Raw genomic sequence first — 15,790 nt, 5'->3', positions numbered from 1 at the left:
ATCATAGGAACAAAACTGGATCTGTGAATAAATAAAACTGGCAGCAAAACATGAACTACACCACAGGTACAGCCTGCATTTGCACATCTAAATGCTCACAGGCTGAGAGTTCAGAGCTGAATGTTCTGCTGGTGACAGACTGCAGGCTGCTCAGCCAATTTCCAGTGGATTTATTTGAACAAACAGGCCACGGAATGACTCACAAAGATAAGAAATAAATTAACCCAAAGATAAGAAAGAAATGATCCAAGAAGGATCCAGGTTCAAGAATAGGCCTGATCTCGTGGGACATTGTCTGTATTTGGCAGGCAGAAGCTCCCTCTTGGATCAGAAGTCTTGCAGCAAGGGCCAGAAGATTTGTGTGAAGTTCTCTCAAGTACATTACAAGCTCTTTGCACTTTTTGTGACCTACAGCAACAGCTGTGCTCTGTGTAGGTGCACAAAATGAGCCTCAAGCCACATGATTTAGGGTAATTTCCACCCTTGCTGAGATTACATTTAATTTTTGATGTGGCACTGGTTTCTTTTATAGCTAAATAACAGGTATTTGCTGTCCAGTCTGGATGAAATTTCAGCCTAGACACAGACTTCAGGAGGAAGGAGTGAAGAGAATCCTTGAGGTCTGAAAACCAGGGTATCCCACAGCTAAGAAAGATTCACAAAAGTGGTTTTTTTAAAAGTCAGCTATTTTCCAGGTCCTGTCTTCATTGTTTGGAGTGTCTATAGAAGATAATTCCATGAACTGTGGCAAACATTGGTCAGCTCAGACTCAGAAGACTTCTACAAATTCCTTTTAACCAGTTTTTTTTTTTGATAAGCCACCATATAAACATTACCACAGAGCAGTATTATTTGCATACTTGCAAATGGCTATGAAGACCAGACAGAGTGTGGGGAGAGAAGTGCATTGAAGACTTTGATTTCTCAAACATTGATGCCTGTCCATTTAAAAGAACTTGGACTTAGGAAGGTCCTGGAATAGAGATGACATTATTGAGAGAGAGATGGAACTAGAAACAAGTTTCAAAATAATACAAGATATTTAAGAGAATTAGAACTGTGAAAGATGCATTGCAGCAGGACCACATGGGGTAAAAATATAGGTGATTGGTCTTAGAAGTAATAGCAGCATTGTGTGGAAAAGCAAATAGACTGAAAAACATTTATAATGTATTGTAATCAGGAAATAGGTTGGCTTCTGATGGAATGGCATTGAGTTTTACATCTCACAGTCTCACCCTTCATCGAGACTGATAATGGAATAAAATCCTTTCAAACACCTCTCAATTGGCCCACAGAATAGTGCCCAGCAGAAATAAAACACAATTTGTGAAAGGGCAGAAGAGAAGGGACAGGTAAGAAAGTCAAAGAGAGGTGCTGTGTCACTCACACTGCACTTGCACACCTGGGATGGATTTTAACCTATGGAATCCCCATGAAACAATGCAGTATTTCCTGCTCCACTCCCTGCAGCGTGCAGGGAGGGACACAGACTCAGAGCATGAGCCCTAAATGAGGGCTCAGCCACCAGGCAGATCCAGCTGTGCTGGTAGCCAAGGTCCCTGCCCCAGACTGATCCCTCCTGATGGCAGCTGGAGGTCACCAGCCTCTCCAGCCAGCAGAGAATTGCCTGAGGCTCAGCACAGGAACTAGGCTAGGCTTAGCTGAGCCCCCAGCAGGGCTTTGAAGTAACCTGGGATGGAGCAGCAGCACAATCCCAGCCCACTCAGCTGGGGTGACAGCAACCCCCAGCAGGGACAACCACGTGCTAAATGTCCCCTGCTTATCTGCAGTGCCAGTGTGCCTGTCCCCTCTGCCACTGACCCAATGGCCTTCAGATGATAGAAATGCTCTCTTTCCAAAGGACTGAATGCTCACAGAACAAACAGGCTGAATCCAGCATTTCCTGCCTGGATCTGTGCTACTGAGATAGGAGTTAAGGCAGCAGGATACAACCAGGAAAAAACACACTTCTGAGAGTTTGATTTGGCTTGAACAGATTGGTCAGTGGGATCCTGGTGCTCCAGGGAGCTCTGGGATTTACTCACAGGCTAGGATAGTGAGTGGCTTTTTGCCCTGGTGCTGGGGGGTGTTAGGGCTTTGCTTTCTGCACTTCTCATTCATGTGTTTGTATTTCCTGCTAGTAAATAGGATGTCAAGGAGTTAATTGAAATAGATCTAAGGTTAAAGAAAATTTATGAGGCTGAGAGAAGTAGAACTTAACCATGCCAGTCACAAGATGTGGCTGAGAGCAGTCAGCAGTGCCATCAGACCCCCACAGATCTGGGATAAAACAATAATTTCATTTTCACACACACTCTTCTGTCTGCTTTCTCAGCTGATGCATTCAACACCTCTGGCATCACTACTTTGCTGCTGCCTTTCCATAGAGCATTTCTTTTCCTCAGGCTCTTTACAGCATTCCCCATGAACATGTCAGATTTTATTTCAGTTTTCCTGTGTCCACTTGTAGAGTCCATTTATGGTGGGTAAGTAACTGCAAAAAAAGGTGCCTTATTTACTCAGCTGTTCCTTGCATTGATTCCAGAGTCCTACTGCTTTCATTTTCTGACAAACATGTCTGTTTTCCATATTTACCCCTCTAGCACTGCAGGCACTGCCATAGGCAGTGGAAATGCTGTGGTTTTTCTGTTAGCTGGCACATCTCCTATGGCATTTTTAACAAAGCTGCCACTACAAAATCTTTATAAGTGCTGACAACACACACACACTCCAAGGAACTGACTCAACTTTCAGGGGCCAGCCTGAGTTTAAAGGTGTGGTACCTGGCAGAACATGAAAAAAAAAAAGAACCCAAGCAATTTTTTCACGCAGTTTTAATTCCTTTGCTGGTAAAAATGAAATCATTAAAAGACTTTTTCTCCACCTGATACAATTTTGCACTATCAGTTTTCACTAATAGGTCCATTTGAATTTCTGTTTGTGTTTCCAGAGACCAAATTCAGCTCAACTCTAAGTGTCAGCCTTTAGAGGCTTTAGTCCTTCAGCCCCCTTTCCCTCTAGAACAAGTAGCCTGCATACACTTGTACAGCTGAAGGTCAGAAACAGATATAAAAACTCTGACACTTACTTCTCGGGTCTTCATTGCCACATTAATCTTTTTATGCAGGATTATCTGTTTTATGGGATTTAACCCTAGTTTATCCTCATCTGTTAACTGCACACAGTCACATACACATCTCATTTAGGACATAAAATAACAATCTGGCTTTTTTCAACTTAATAGTGAGTGTTGACAATTGGCAGTGGTAGCTTGATATTCCTGAAGAGAAAAGATATATTTCCTTTTCTACAGAAAAAACTAACTACTAGAACTAGTGCAGCTCTACCCTCTTGTGCCACTTCCACCTTCAGCACTTAGTTGAAAAAAATCAGCAGCTATTAGACTGAGCAGAAGTTCTGCTCCTGGACAATAAAACACATAATCACATAATTAAAACTCAGGACTTTGCATGAACATTTTCTACCATGTAGAACACTGAAACAGGAGTCAGGAGAGTCATTCTGAATTTTTTAGTACCTTTTGGCCAGCATGCTAAATCTTCAGATCATTTCCACACGTAGCTCCTTTGTCTTTCACTGAGGCAGAAACTTTAAAAGCAGGAGAGTGACCCCTTTGCCCTGAATCAGGGCAGCCCAGTGAGGCTTTAGAGGCTTCCTGAATCCCAGCCATGCCAGTTTGGGCACAGCCCACTGGGCACAATGAAGAGTGGGTTAGCAAACTCTTTGTAATTATATAGGCTTTCAGTTTTGGCAAGAAATAAATTCTGCTGCACATCTGCAGTACAGGAAATATGCTCTTCCCCAGAGCTGCTGGGGACTCCTGCAATATATTACCAAAACAAATAACTCCTGTCACTCACTCAAGCCATCAAGTTTGACATCAAATTCAATACAGGAGAATTATGAACAAACTTGTCTAAATGGGGCTGAGAAGAACCACCCACACTGCAAATGACCATGCAAGCAGAGCTGGGTTCCTGGGAATCAGGTGCACAAGGGTTTGGTTCAGCTTCAGCTGCTGTGGGTTCATGGGGACCAATGCCACAGAGCACTGCTGGTCCTGCTCCTGCCCAGGCACTGAGCTGTAAGCCAGTAGCTACATGGAGAGAGCAAAACTAAGAAAAGTTTCTCCTTCCTGTTGCCCTTTACCCATTAAACACATTTCCAGAGCTGATATTCTTGTTTCTTGCAGTTCACAAGAGTATTTCTGCTCACCTGCTCATGTTCCTTCTCAAGCTCTTCCTTCTGATGTGTGTTAGATCACTTGCAGTCTTCACACCTTCACTTCCACTTATCTCCTCCCACCTATTTGTGAGCAGGTTTCCCTTATCCACTGATGGAAGATACAAGCACTGGAAACCTGCCTTTAGACTATGAGAGCTGGCAACTCTCAAAGGCTACTTGTAGTATGAAAATAATTTTCAACTTCTCACTTAGTGCATGTATTTTCTGACGATATCTCCTACATCACAGGTTTTCCCTTTTTGGGTGGTTAATTATGAATGACATCAAGAAGCTGGACACAACTCAAGATTTCCAACAAGCACCTGGAAATTTTGACCTGCTCCTCTAGAGACATCCATGGAAAAAGCTTCTCAAATGGAAAACTGTGCCAGCCACTGCCACAGGGCACTTTTTAATACTTACCACCAGGAAGAGGATGTTCCAAGAGATAATGATTTTTTTTCCACAACACTCAGAAAGTATTTCTAAATAAGCAATGTCACCATGGATGCCAATCACAATGTGCAGCATAAAGATGTAATTACACAACGACAGTGGTGTGAACAGCACACACTGAGCCAAATCCCCTCTCACTATTCATTCCAAGCCCCTGGGCTGTGACTGTTCATGGCACACTCCAGGATCCAAGCATCAACCAGCACTATTTAGAAGACCCTGCCTCTTCCCCAAAGAGTTCACTACCTACACAAGCAAACAGACAAACAGCAGAAGAGTCAGAACAAAGCTTGTTTTGCAAATTAGATCAGAAATGTAATATTTTCCAAGATTATAAAGGATTTAGGTGGCAAAGGTAATTACAGGCCTTGTAGGACACCAAAGTTAAAGAACATGACCATTAATGAATGTAGTGAGGAGGGTTTTAAGCACCTGGTTATTTACAGTCACACAGCAAGGTACTACATGGAAAGCACAACTTTTCCATGTAGTTTGGAGAAGGAAGAAAAGCCACTTCACTGCCAGGTAAGGCCCTGCACCAGGCCTGGCACTGTCATTAATTTCCAGACTAACTACAGAGTGCAGCACGCCAAGCGGAATGGAAATAACACAATCCAAACATCACAGTCATTCCCACAGTCTAGACAGTCTCCTCTTGCAGGACATGCAAGCAAGTCTGATCACCAGCTCTGGACTTGGAAAACTGTGTCATGAGATCTTCATTATGAAAGATCTGGTAGAATATCAAAAGATGCCTTATCACAATGCAGTGGACACGGAGCCAAAACAAACAGAAAGTATGGAAAGGCAAATTCCTGACAAAGCAAAAACTGAATTAAAGTTTATGAGAGCTGGTCTTGGGAGGGAAAGGACAGGAAGAATCACAGTTGCTCAAATTATATGAATCTGTACAAAGCTAAATAGATTTAGTACAGGAAGACATTACTTCCTTACTACATTTTAATATTCCTTTTAAATCTTGGAGAGAAGTTGCAGAGAGATGTGATTGTGCTCTGCCAAGATAAAAACAACAAAAATGCTCATGGCACTTAATGGCACAAAGAATATTGTCCAAAATATAAAGTCCAAATCTTTTTCAGATGAGCTGTAAATAGTTTTCCTGTCTACCTGCAAAGTGTTCAGTGGTCAGAAATGGGCCAAGAGTTTTTCCCAGTTTCTGCTGTCTCTGTTTTATTCACCCTCAGCAGATTATTTGCTATAAACCTATGTTGTGTCACTGCCCAGAGGGAGCTGACAAGGCAGCAGAAGCTTACCCTGCTCTCCTGGTGCTGGGGAGCAGTTATGGATCAGGGCTCCATGGGCTGGATGCTGAACAAAGACTGGTTGCAGTAAGGAGTTTGTACTCCCACATTCAATTTAAAGCACTGCAATTTAAAGCACTGCTTGAGCTGACTCGTTCCAAGGGTCAGCACTGACTTCACAGAACAAGCTCCAAGAACACTGCATGAATTTAAATAAATGGGAAATTAATAGAAGCAGCACAACTGAGAGACTCTTGGTATATAAATGTTGTCCTTCCTTGTACAGGAACTGTCTCTCCCTCCTGGTAACCTTTTCTGCCCCACGCAGGGAAAAAACCTTTAATTTAAAAAAATATTAAGAGAAGTCTTAAGAAGAAAAATTAATGGATTTCTCTCAGTTGCCCAAATTAACAACAGAAACACACCTTTTATAGAAGCAATTGCTGGCATTATAAATTCTACAGTAAGAGTTTAACTATTGGCCACCAAAAAATAAACCAAACAAACCAAGCCCAACAAAAATCTAGCAACTTCTTTTGCTTCTTGTAACACACTAATTTCCCCAGGTGCTTCAAGAACAAAGTTGCAACACCAAGTATACCACAGCAGTTTCACTACTATTAATCTGTATAAATTTACCTTCCTAGTTTGCATAAAATTAAAACTGTTGGTTGGCCCAGTGCACACATTCACCTTACCTCTTCCTCATCCTTAGATGTTGTGACTAATTCACTCCTACCTGAGATCCCCTTTTTTGCATGAGCTAAAACCAGACCAGAAATGTTCTGCCTTTTCAGCCTGCAGATTGGTGGCCCTATTCAGGTCACCCTTGCAAAAATATTAATCCAGCGAGTGTGTGGCTTACTTGAGTCAACTCCTGCCATTGCCTGGAGGAGCTCAGGATTGCAGAGCTTAACCTTTGATATGAAAATGTCTGCAATTCACTATTATTAGTGCATGGGCACATCACTCCCATTAGGCAGTGAGGTACTGCCTAGAGCAGGATCCATCTGCTTCCAGTCATAAAGCAGGATTTGCTTCACGCTGGAGCCAACTGCCACTCCAATGCTCCATCCACCAAGGATGCTATGAGACTGCCCGTGCTCTTTCTGTACTTGCACATCCCCTGCCTTTGTTATCTAGAAATGGCAATTTCTACTGGAGGGCACTTTAGCCAACATGACATGCTTTCTACACATTGCCTCTGCTTTACTTTCAGGCCTTATATAAATGCATTTTGATGTCGTATATATATATTTTTTTTTCTGTGTTCAGTGATTTTTACATAACTCTGTTTGACTTTTTTCTTACGTTGACTAAATACTTGCTGAAGAGAGAGACACCACTTCGGTGAGTTCCAGCTGAAGGGGAAAAGCTTATTTCTGCTCCTCTGGATTCAGCGCTGGTCTTTCCGCGCCGGTGGTTTCGGGAAAAGCCACGGACGGAGCATCACTGCCTTGGGAATGGCGAGATCCAAGCGCAGCCCGGGAATTCCAGGGCGCCTTTCCCGTGGCTGCAGCGCCCTCTCCTGGCGGGAGCGGGGAGCGCCGGGCCGGACCCAATCCATGGGAATCGCTCTCCAGCGCGGAGCCCGCGGGACGAACCGCGCTCCGAACTCATCCCCCGCCCCACAGCGACCTTTGCTTGCAACGGCGGCCGGCTCTGAGCAGAGGCAATCGGGCTCTCGTTGGAAAATCACTGCTGAAAGTGTCAGCAGCTTCAATCATAGAGAATACCTACATTCATAATAGCTTTAAAATACAGAATTTCAAAATATCCATGTATTTGCAAATTTGAAGCAAATAACAAAAAGCTACCCAGGACATAAGGTTTTATTTTAAAACCACTGAAGATAAACCTGCAAAGTTGTGAATGAGGGCATTTGGCCTAATGAAGTATGAAAAACTAATGAGGTCCAGGAGCATTAAACCAGGCTTGTAAAGAATTTCGATAATCATAATTGATGCTAAAGCTGCTACTAATGTCACTGAGTTTCCATGAGGGCTGTATGATGAAGTTTCTGAGAAAAAGGAGCCAGACAGCAGGGCTATCTGTGCATAAATACACAGCTTCACAGAGAGGGCAGCACAAGGGTCAGATTGCTTCTTTCTGGCTTAGGATATTGTATATTCAATGAGACATTTCAAAACAGCTACTTTGCCTCTCTCTCTCTCTGCTACTTTCTAATTAAAGCACAGATAGATGCTTTCCTAGAACATAAGGACCCAGAAGGTGGGAAAGAACATTTAGCCTTTTGTACCTCATCTTTAACACTTCATTTATTACTAAATATCCTCTATTTTTAAATGACCCGGGTGCTTCTGCAACAGCAGCCTCCCCCACGGCCGGAGGGGATGGCAGGACTCATCATGCTGGTGACAGCAACTGCCTCTGTGCTCGTGGCAGGACATTCTGCTGCCATCTGCAACACCCTGGCTCCAGAGCAGCCTGAGCATTCCCCTCGTCCCTAAAAACCTGGTACAAAGTGCAGATGTTGTGAGCTGGGGCTCTGAGCATGCTGATCCTGCAGCTGTGGAGCTGAGCACAGCACCGGGGTGGTGCCCCGAGTCTCAGTGCCCTGGAGGAGCTGAGCACCAGGAGAGGTAAATGCAGCTCCCAGGAGTGGCACAATTTCCTACAATCATGGGCTGCCTCTCCAACTGTGCATTTTCAGCTTCCTACAAGGAATAATAAAAAAAAATAAAGAAGTAGATTTTGCTTTCTATCTTCATTTCACTCAGCTCAACAAAGCACCATCAAGCTGGGGTATGGTCTCTTTCTTCCCACCAAAAACTAGCACCCATGCTAAAAGCCCGAACCTGAGTAAAGAGCAAACAACTGAAAATACACACAAACTCCCAGGTAATTTGGGAAAGCTGAGAACAGTCAAACTTTCAACTGACTTTAAGGCAATTTCAGTCAAGACCTTTTCTGCACCTCAACACATCCATCTCCATGGATGCTCCAGTTTGGCAGTGCTTGATGAGAAGAGGCAGCTCTCAAAGCTGATCACAATTTAGGTTTCAATCTGGCAACAGGAGTGGTTTGCACTTCCCGTGGTTTTTGAGGAGACTGTTACATATATCTAAATCCACTACATTTAAGAAAGTTGTAACAAGAAGTGACTCAGTTCCTTATAATAATGGGACATGCTACTGAGTCTGAGAGTTTTTTTAAGCCTTTTTAATTTCTTCCACTCTTTATTTAAAAACTTGCAGTCTCCACTGTTTTACTGCAAAAACTGTTTGTAAAGCAAGAATTGTGCTGATCACATCAAAACTCATTAATATAACTTGTTTTTCCATTATTAGCACCATCTGAGCCTGTTGAAAGCCTTAACCAGGGCTTTAATTTTTCCACAGAGAGCTTTAAATTAATTAGTGGTTTACATGCTAACAAAGAATCTGATACATTCATAAATCAATCTAATGCAGAAGGATTACTGGAGGGTGGAAACCTATTCAGTGGGGAGCTCACATTCACTTAACATGGTGTGTTTTCAACAAAAGGGTGCAGGTGTGGGATAGATGGGCACCAGGAAGAGCCCATGATAATCACTTTGCATCACTTAAAGGCGCAGCAGGACACATGGTAAATCAGAGCCTAGGGCCCACCCTAAGTGAAACCCATGGAGATATAAAAGGCAGAAGCTTCCCACTTTAACCTTCACAGCTAAAATTGCCAGAGTGGTACAATTTCTTTTATGTAGGTTACAGGCCACTGAACTAATGGAAAACAGAGTTGAACTGAAGGACTTGGATGGAAAAACAACCAACAAAACTGTATAGCACAGATACAAATAAAGGTATCAAATAAAAAATGTAACTTTTTTCTGGGTAATTATTAAACTTATTCAAGTTATCAAAATGCAATTGTATATCCTTTAGGATCATTTTAGGCTTTTAAACAAGTTTCTGCTAAAACAACACTTTGCCACAAGAACTCTACTGGTAAAGTGTGGCAATGTTTTTCTCATATTTTTCCTAACCTGGCACTGCTCACTGTTAAAAAAATTTCATAATGAACACTTTACCTGGTCATGTTTTGTATCTAAAGGTGCAAATTCATGCACTTAAAGATATAAAAAATACTTTGATGACTAACATGGTTTTCAGTCTTCAGAATGTTTTGAAATAAACTTGTGATTTGCTTTGAAAGCTGCTTATTTTAAAAATGGGATCTCTGTCACTACAGACACCTGCACAGTCCCATCAAATGCAGCGAGAAGTGTACACAGATGAACTGATCATCTCAATTTCCTTTACAAAGAGTCATCCTTGATGAGTCAGAAGAGACATGACTAAGAAAATTATGAACATGCACACTATGAAATAAAAGACCGTGAGTGACAGGAAGAGCCAAACAATCCTGGGTCAGTGCTGCTGGAACTTTCAAGGGATGGATTTGCAGTAATTCCACATTTTGATATTGAACAGTCAAGATTTACTGATGGTGGTTCATAAAATAAAGAAACTTGAGCAACTGTCAGGTATTCAGTCTGAATGATTCAGTTCACAATTACAGTAAGTCATAAATCCACATCATCCAATATACAAGGTATCAGATTTTCCATACAAACATATGGAAAAAACAAATTACAAGATTACTTGTATGGTTTTGGTGATGTTTGTCTTGAAATGAAGCGTCTTCATTTCACCTTTTGTAGAACCTTTCAGTAACAAATCAATCAGGAAAACTGTAACTCTGGGACATATCAAAAACCCAATTACTTGGGGAGCACTGTGGGTGCCGCACGCTGGTACCACACAGCACACACTGACCGATCTTCAGCCTCAGGAAAACCCCTCCTTGTGCACATCCCTTCCACCATCACAGACCCATTGCACCATCACACACCCATTGCACCATCACACACCCACTCCACCATCCCACACCCATTCCACCATCACACACCCATTCCACCATCACACACCCACTCCACCATCCCACACCCATTGCACCATCACACACCCACTCCACCATCACACACCCATTCCACCATCACACACCCACTCCACCATCACACACCCCTTCCACCATCACACACCCATTGCACCATCACACACCCATTCCACCATCACACACCCACTGCACCATCCCACATGTTCACAGATGCACAGACCCATTTCGTGAGCAAAGCCACCCCGCTGTAGCAGCTTCTACAGCACATGCTTTGTGTTTATTAGTCACTGGTTTTACATCCATGTCCACCTTGCTGTGGTTCCTGGGTGTTGGGGGAACCCGAGTGGGAAGGAAAACCCACTGCACCATGTCCTTCCACACCCACAGGGACATGGCACACGTTCCCTGCTCCCTGACTCTGCTCAGTCCTACAGTGAGCCTTACAAACTCCCTTACAAACACACACCCTTGTGTGTTTTACATAAAGTGGTCACCTCTCACCCTCCTGACCTATCTGTGCCAGCAATACCCAAAGAATTGGATCTTTTTAAAGAAGCAGAAAATGCTAGTGGGTATTGCATGAGGTGCCAGCCTGCCAAAGGCTTGTGTGATGCCCTGCACACATCCCTGCCAGGATGCAGGGCAGCTCCCTGTGCTCCCTGCAAGAAATGCTCTCCACGAGACTGAGTGAGGCACTGCAGGTGCCACTAAAGGTGCCACGTGCTGTCACCTGCGCCCTCCTCAAACGAAGGAGCTGGTTCCATGAAAACCACCCCAATCTAACCAGCACCACAAACAAAAAGAAAATGGGAGCGAGTAAAGGCGATTAGCTAATTAGTGATTAAATAAAGCCACAGCCTGTCCCCGTCAGGGAGGCTGCGGGGACGCCATCGTTTTGATCCCGAGTGGCAGCCGGTGACAGCACCGCCAGCCCCCGGGCGCCCGTGTGCGGCTGGTGGCCCTGCCAGCCCGCTGGCCCCGGCGATGCCCGGCACAGAGCAGAGCACACGGGCCGGGCACCCTGCGGCCAGGCTGCCGGCAGCCAGCGCCGCTCGGGAGGCAGCCCCGCCGCTTGCCAAGGGCTTGCTCGCTGGGAATCCCTCGGCGAAATTTGGCTACGAGCGCTTGGAAAGGATCTGCTCCAAAGCCAGGATGCGCAGCCGGCTCCTCGCCCTGGGAACGCGGCTCCGCAACTTTCTTAATCCCGGGCCTCCCCTGGGTTCAAATGCTCCAGCCCTTGGACCCTCGCTGCTCTCACACTGCTCGCAGCCCCGCAAGTTCATTAATGTTAATTAATGACTGCTGTGTTTCATATTAAAATCACCAGCTCTGAGACACAAAGAACTTTCCATACATCAACCGCTTCAAAGCAATCGTCTCTACAGGCGCGCTGGCTCTCGGTTTTAGTTCAGGATAATTGTGCATATTACCCTCAGGGAAGAGGGAAAAACGACCCAGTATTTACCTTGGGGGGACACTGCATCCCCGGAGAGCTACCTGTCACCTCCTAATGGGTTACAACACTTGGCCTCTCAACAAATTATACAAAATTACACCCTGGTTAGCAGAGAGAAGGGATCCACAAACCCACGGTGAAAAGCACAAGAAGTGTCTGCCAGGCAAGAGAGGAGACCCCAACGTGGGTGCACATACCAAAAGCCTTAGCAGCTCTAGAAGGTTAATCAGTATTGCTCATTTCATACAGTCTGGGATTATCCCACTAAGGATATTTTACACTCAATATATTATATTACTGCTATGCCTCCAAGGGAATGCTAGTTTAAAAAAAAAAAAGGAAATATTTCAAATAGAGTAAACAGCTCTTCCCAGATTTTGACATTTATTTACACTGAAAACTAAAATGCAATTGCAGATCCAATGCCTGATCTTTGCCATTCTTCCTGAGGCAAAATTCCTCCCAAAGACAGCAGGAGTTTTATCTTAGTCACGGACTCCTGGATTGCAACTTTACCTGATAAAAGTTTGTTCCTCAGCTCCTCCAGGACTTCTGTGCCCATTCTCATAAATTATCCACAGGCCAGGCTTCCCAACTGCTTAAACCTCATCTCAAAGTCTCCTTGTGGCCAGCCCAGCCACACTGCAGACCCCAAGGGCAGGAGCATCGGGGTGGTGTTGGGGTGGGAGAGGGCAGTGGCTCCCACAGCTGGGCTGGGCACATCTAGGGCTGAGGTGAGAGCAATAAACCCAGAGCTGGTTTCTCTCACCTGTCACTTAGGTCCCTCCAAACCTCACCTCACCCTGTTATCCACTAAGGGTTTATAAATAGCTCTCACTGGAGGCAGGTGGGATTTTAAGGACCCTGCATCACACAGTTCACAGAGCATCCTCTCCCCAGAGACCTGCTACAGCTGCTCCCCACTAAGTTAAACAAATTTGGGACCACAAAGTCTTTCACAGCCAACTGTGCAACTCAGATCAATGGCACGTCCACATATGTTCAAGGGGATAGTTTGGGTTTTAAGGTTTTTGAACAAGTCTGCTTTATCCCAAGGAAGCTTAAGACATTTTATCTGAAGACAGGGACAAACAAACTCCTTAACAGATGGAAACAGTTCCTCAGATATTAAGTCATTAAGCACACTCAGCACATGTTGGCTCCTAAAGAAAATTGTTTTGAAGAGATAAGGCACTCTATAAATTGAGATTTGTGGTCAACTAAAAATCTGCCATTTCATCTTTTGCTCACAAGGCTAATCTCATGAATTGGTATATGAAAAATGAAGACACAAGGAGCATTACATGATTTACAAAATTATCAGATTGAGAGGTTTTTTTAAGCTTCCATGCTTGTGTTCTTTCATTTTTTTTTGTGCTTAGATTTAACAGGCAAGTAAATCTACTGCTTTTTGATCTGAAATTGCCTTTCTGTGCTTGCCTTGCTTCTAATTCCAGTGAGGAATGGAAGCAGCTGCTCTCTCCCATGGCTTTTCCAAGGAAGCCAAGCCTTGAGTTTCCTCACATTTATGAACACATGAACTGGGATCTCTTTGTTGTGTCCAAGACATGGATGCTCTGGTGACCACCTTCAGCCAGCCTGAATGTAAGACAAGGACTGCAAAGCAGGGTAGGCACAGCTTACCATGGCTCCTTCGCTCTTACTCTGGGCAACTTCCCGCTGCAGCCGAGCCACACACAGCTTCTCCCTGAGGAAAGAAAAGCCTGTGAGCAGCAGTTCATTGTCCCCTGGCTCCCCCATTCCTGCCTGTGCATTCCTGCACATCGCTGGGGTAACCCCCGGCAGGCCCCGCTCTCCTCCCTGGGCTCCCCTGCAGCACTCAGTGGTTGTGTTGTTATTTCATTTTGTGGCAGTCTGACAGAGCTGTCAATAAATCAGCTGAATCCAAACATCATTTGCTTCATTCAAACAACAAAGCAGCTCATCATGCCGGTGATATGGAAACAGACTGTGCAAATCAGATTGTGTTATTTATTTTCCTCTAGCCCTGCACATCAGCTTTATTCTGCATCATATTAACACATGCCAGAAGTCTGTTGCATCATCAATAAATATATGCATAAAATTGAAATTAAAACCATCTATTCTATATATAAACACACTGTGATGCATTTTGCAACTACTGAATTATTAGATTTTTTTTTAATTAGCCTTTTTTCATAGAAGATCCCTATACAAATATTTGGCTCGACTCAACTAATAGTTAATTTGTTTAATTAAGGATTTGGCAACCACAACACATTTTCAAGTACCCTGAAAAGTTGTAGGAAAGAAATGAAAAGTAGTGATTAGCATACATAGAAAAGGAAGATAATTTCCCATTGAATGGCCTGGGGAAATTCCATCCCCCAAAAACCTGCAAAGGTGCCAAGCCAGGGCAGAAGTAGGAACCTGGCTTGGAAAATGCTCTGTCATGGACTGTGTCACTCTCATCCAGCATGAAAAACTAACTGCTCTATGGTATTTCATTCCAAACTTGCAAGAAAAAAAAGCAGCCTTTAAACCATTTCTCAGGAGCCATTCCTGATGAGGACAATCTGCACGTGCCTGCCTAATTCCTGAGGAATGACAGCGCTCCTGTCACTCAGCCACAGCTCAGAGCACGCCTGGGTCACTGCACCAGGCCTCCTCTCCATTCCAGCAGAAGATGTGGTGTTTAAACTGAGTCTCTGTACTGATCACTGAGCACCCCATGTGCTCACTGCACCCCTCAGCATTTCCCACCCAGCCAACAACTGTGGGCATCAAATTAGCACCAGGGATTGCCAAAATCCTGATCTGTAAACAGGGGTGATGCTGAAACCACCAAATATCAGCAAAAGTTGAAGATGACACAGCCACAGCCCTGTAGAAATTGTGTTTGTGTTCTCCAGCATGATAGCAAGACTTTATTTGGCACATGTGAAAAATTATGGAAAATTGAGAAGTGCCATTAGTCCAGCATCGAGAGCCTTAACACAGGTGTCCTAAACTCATCTTCTAAAAGACACATACCACTCCCCACTCCTTGTTCAGATACTATCACAGGCAAATTATAAAACTGGTTAATCCTATTTTTAGGGTTTAGTTCATCTGCTGGAAATAGCCCCTTGCATTTTTGCACTGCTTCAGTGCCCTAATATGTTCTAGTGGAAAAAGCAAGTATTCCCTTTGAGGAGGTTTTGACCTTTTAATTGCAAAACAAATGCCTAAAGATATTTTATGAGAAAATATGTAGGGGGTGGGGGGAAAATAAACAAACCCCCCCAGAAACCACTCCTCCATACACTTCCTGCCAGTGGTCTGGAGAGATTTATTTAGCTATGTCTCCTACATCAGGAATACTCCTACTTCCCTCCCTCCATGTTAACACCAACATGGAATCAGTTACACATTTCTGGAATTCTATGAGAATAAATTTCACTCAAGGTCCATTCACAAAGGAGGCTCCTCCATCAGTGCCAGG

General features: G+C 44.0%; 1 protein-coding gene across 7 annotated transcripts in view; it reads right to left on the bottom strand.

Annotated features, from left to right (window-relative positions):
- Nucleotides 1-15,790, bottom strand: part of NCKAP5 (NCK associated protein 5) — a 276,475-nt gene that overhangs the window by 182,468 nt on the left and 78,217 nt on the right. For 6 of the 7 annotated variants that reach the window (XM_018911273.3, XM_018911275.3, XM_050977035.1 and 3 more), the window contains exon 3: nt 13,969-14,028. In XM_018911273.3, the coding sequence (XP_018766818.3) occupies nt 13,969-14,028 (60 nt within the window). Of the gene's footprint in view, nt 1-4,239; nt 4,399-13,968; nt 14,029-15,790 lie in introns of those variants that run through there. The other variant, XM_018911276.3, reaches the window with a different exon arrangement.

The sequence above is a fragment of the Serinus canaria genome, chromosome 7, assembly GCF_022539315.1.
Source record: "Serinus canaria isolate serCan28SL12 chromosome 7, serCan2020, whole genome shotgun sequence".
In the NCBI taxonomy this organism is placed as follows: Eukaryota; Metazoa; Chordata; class Aves; order Passeriformes; family Fringillidae; genus Serinus; species Serinus canaria.
This window is presented reverse-complemented; position numbering and strand designations above follow the sequence as displayed.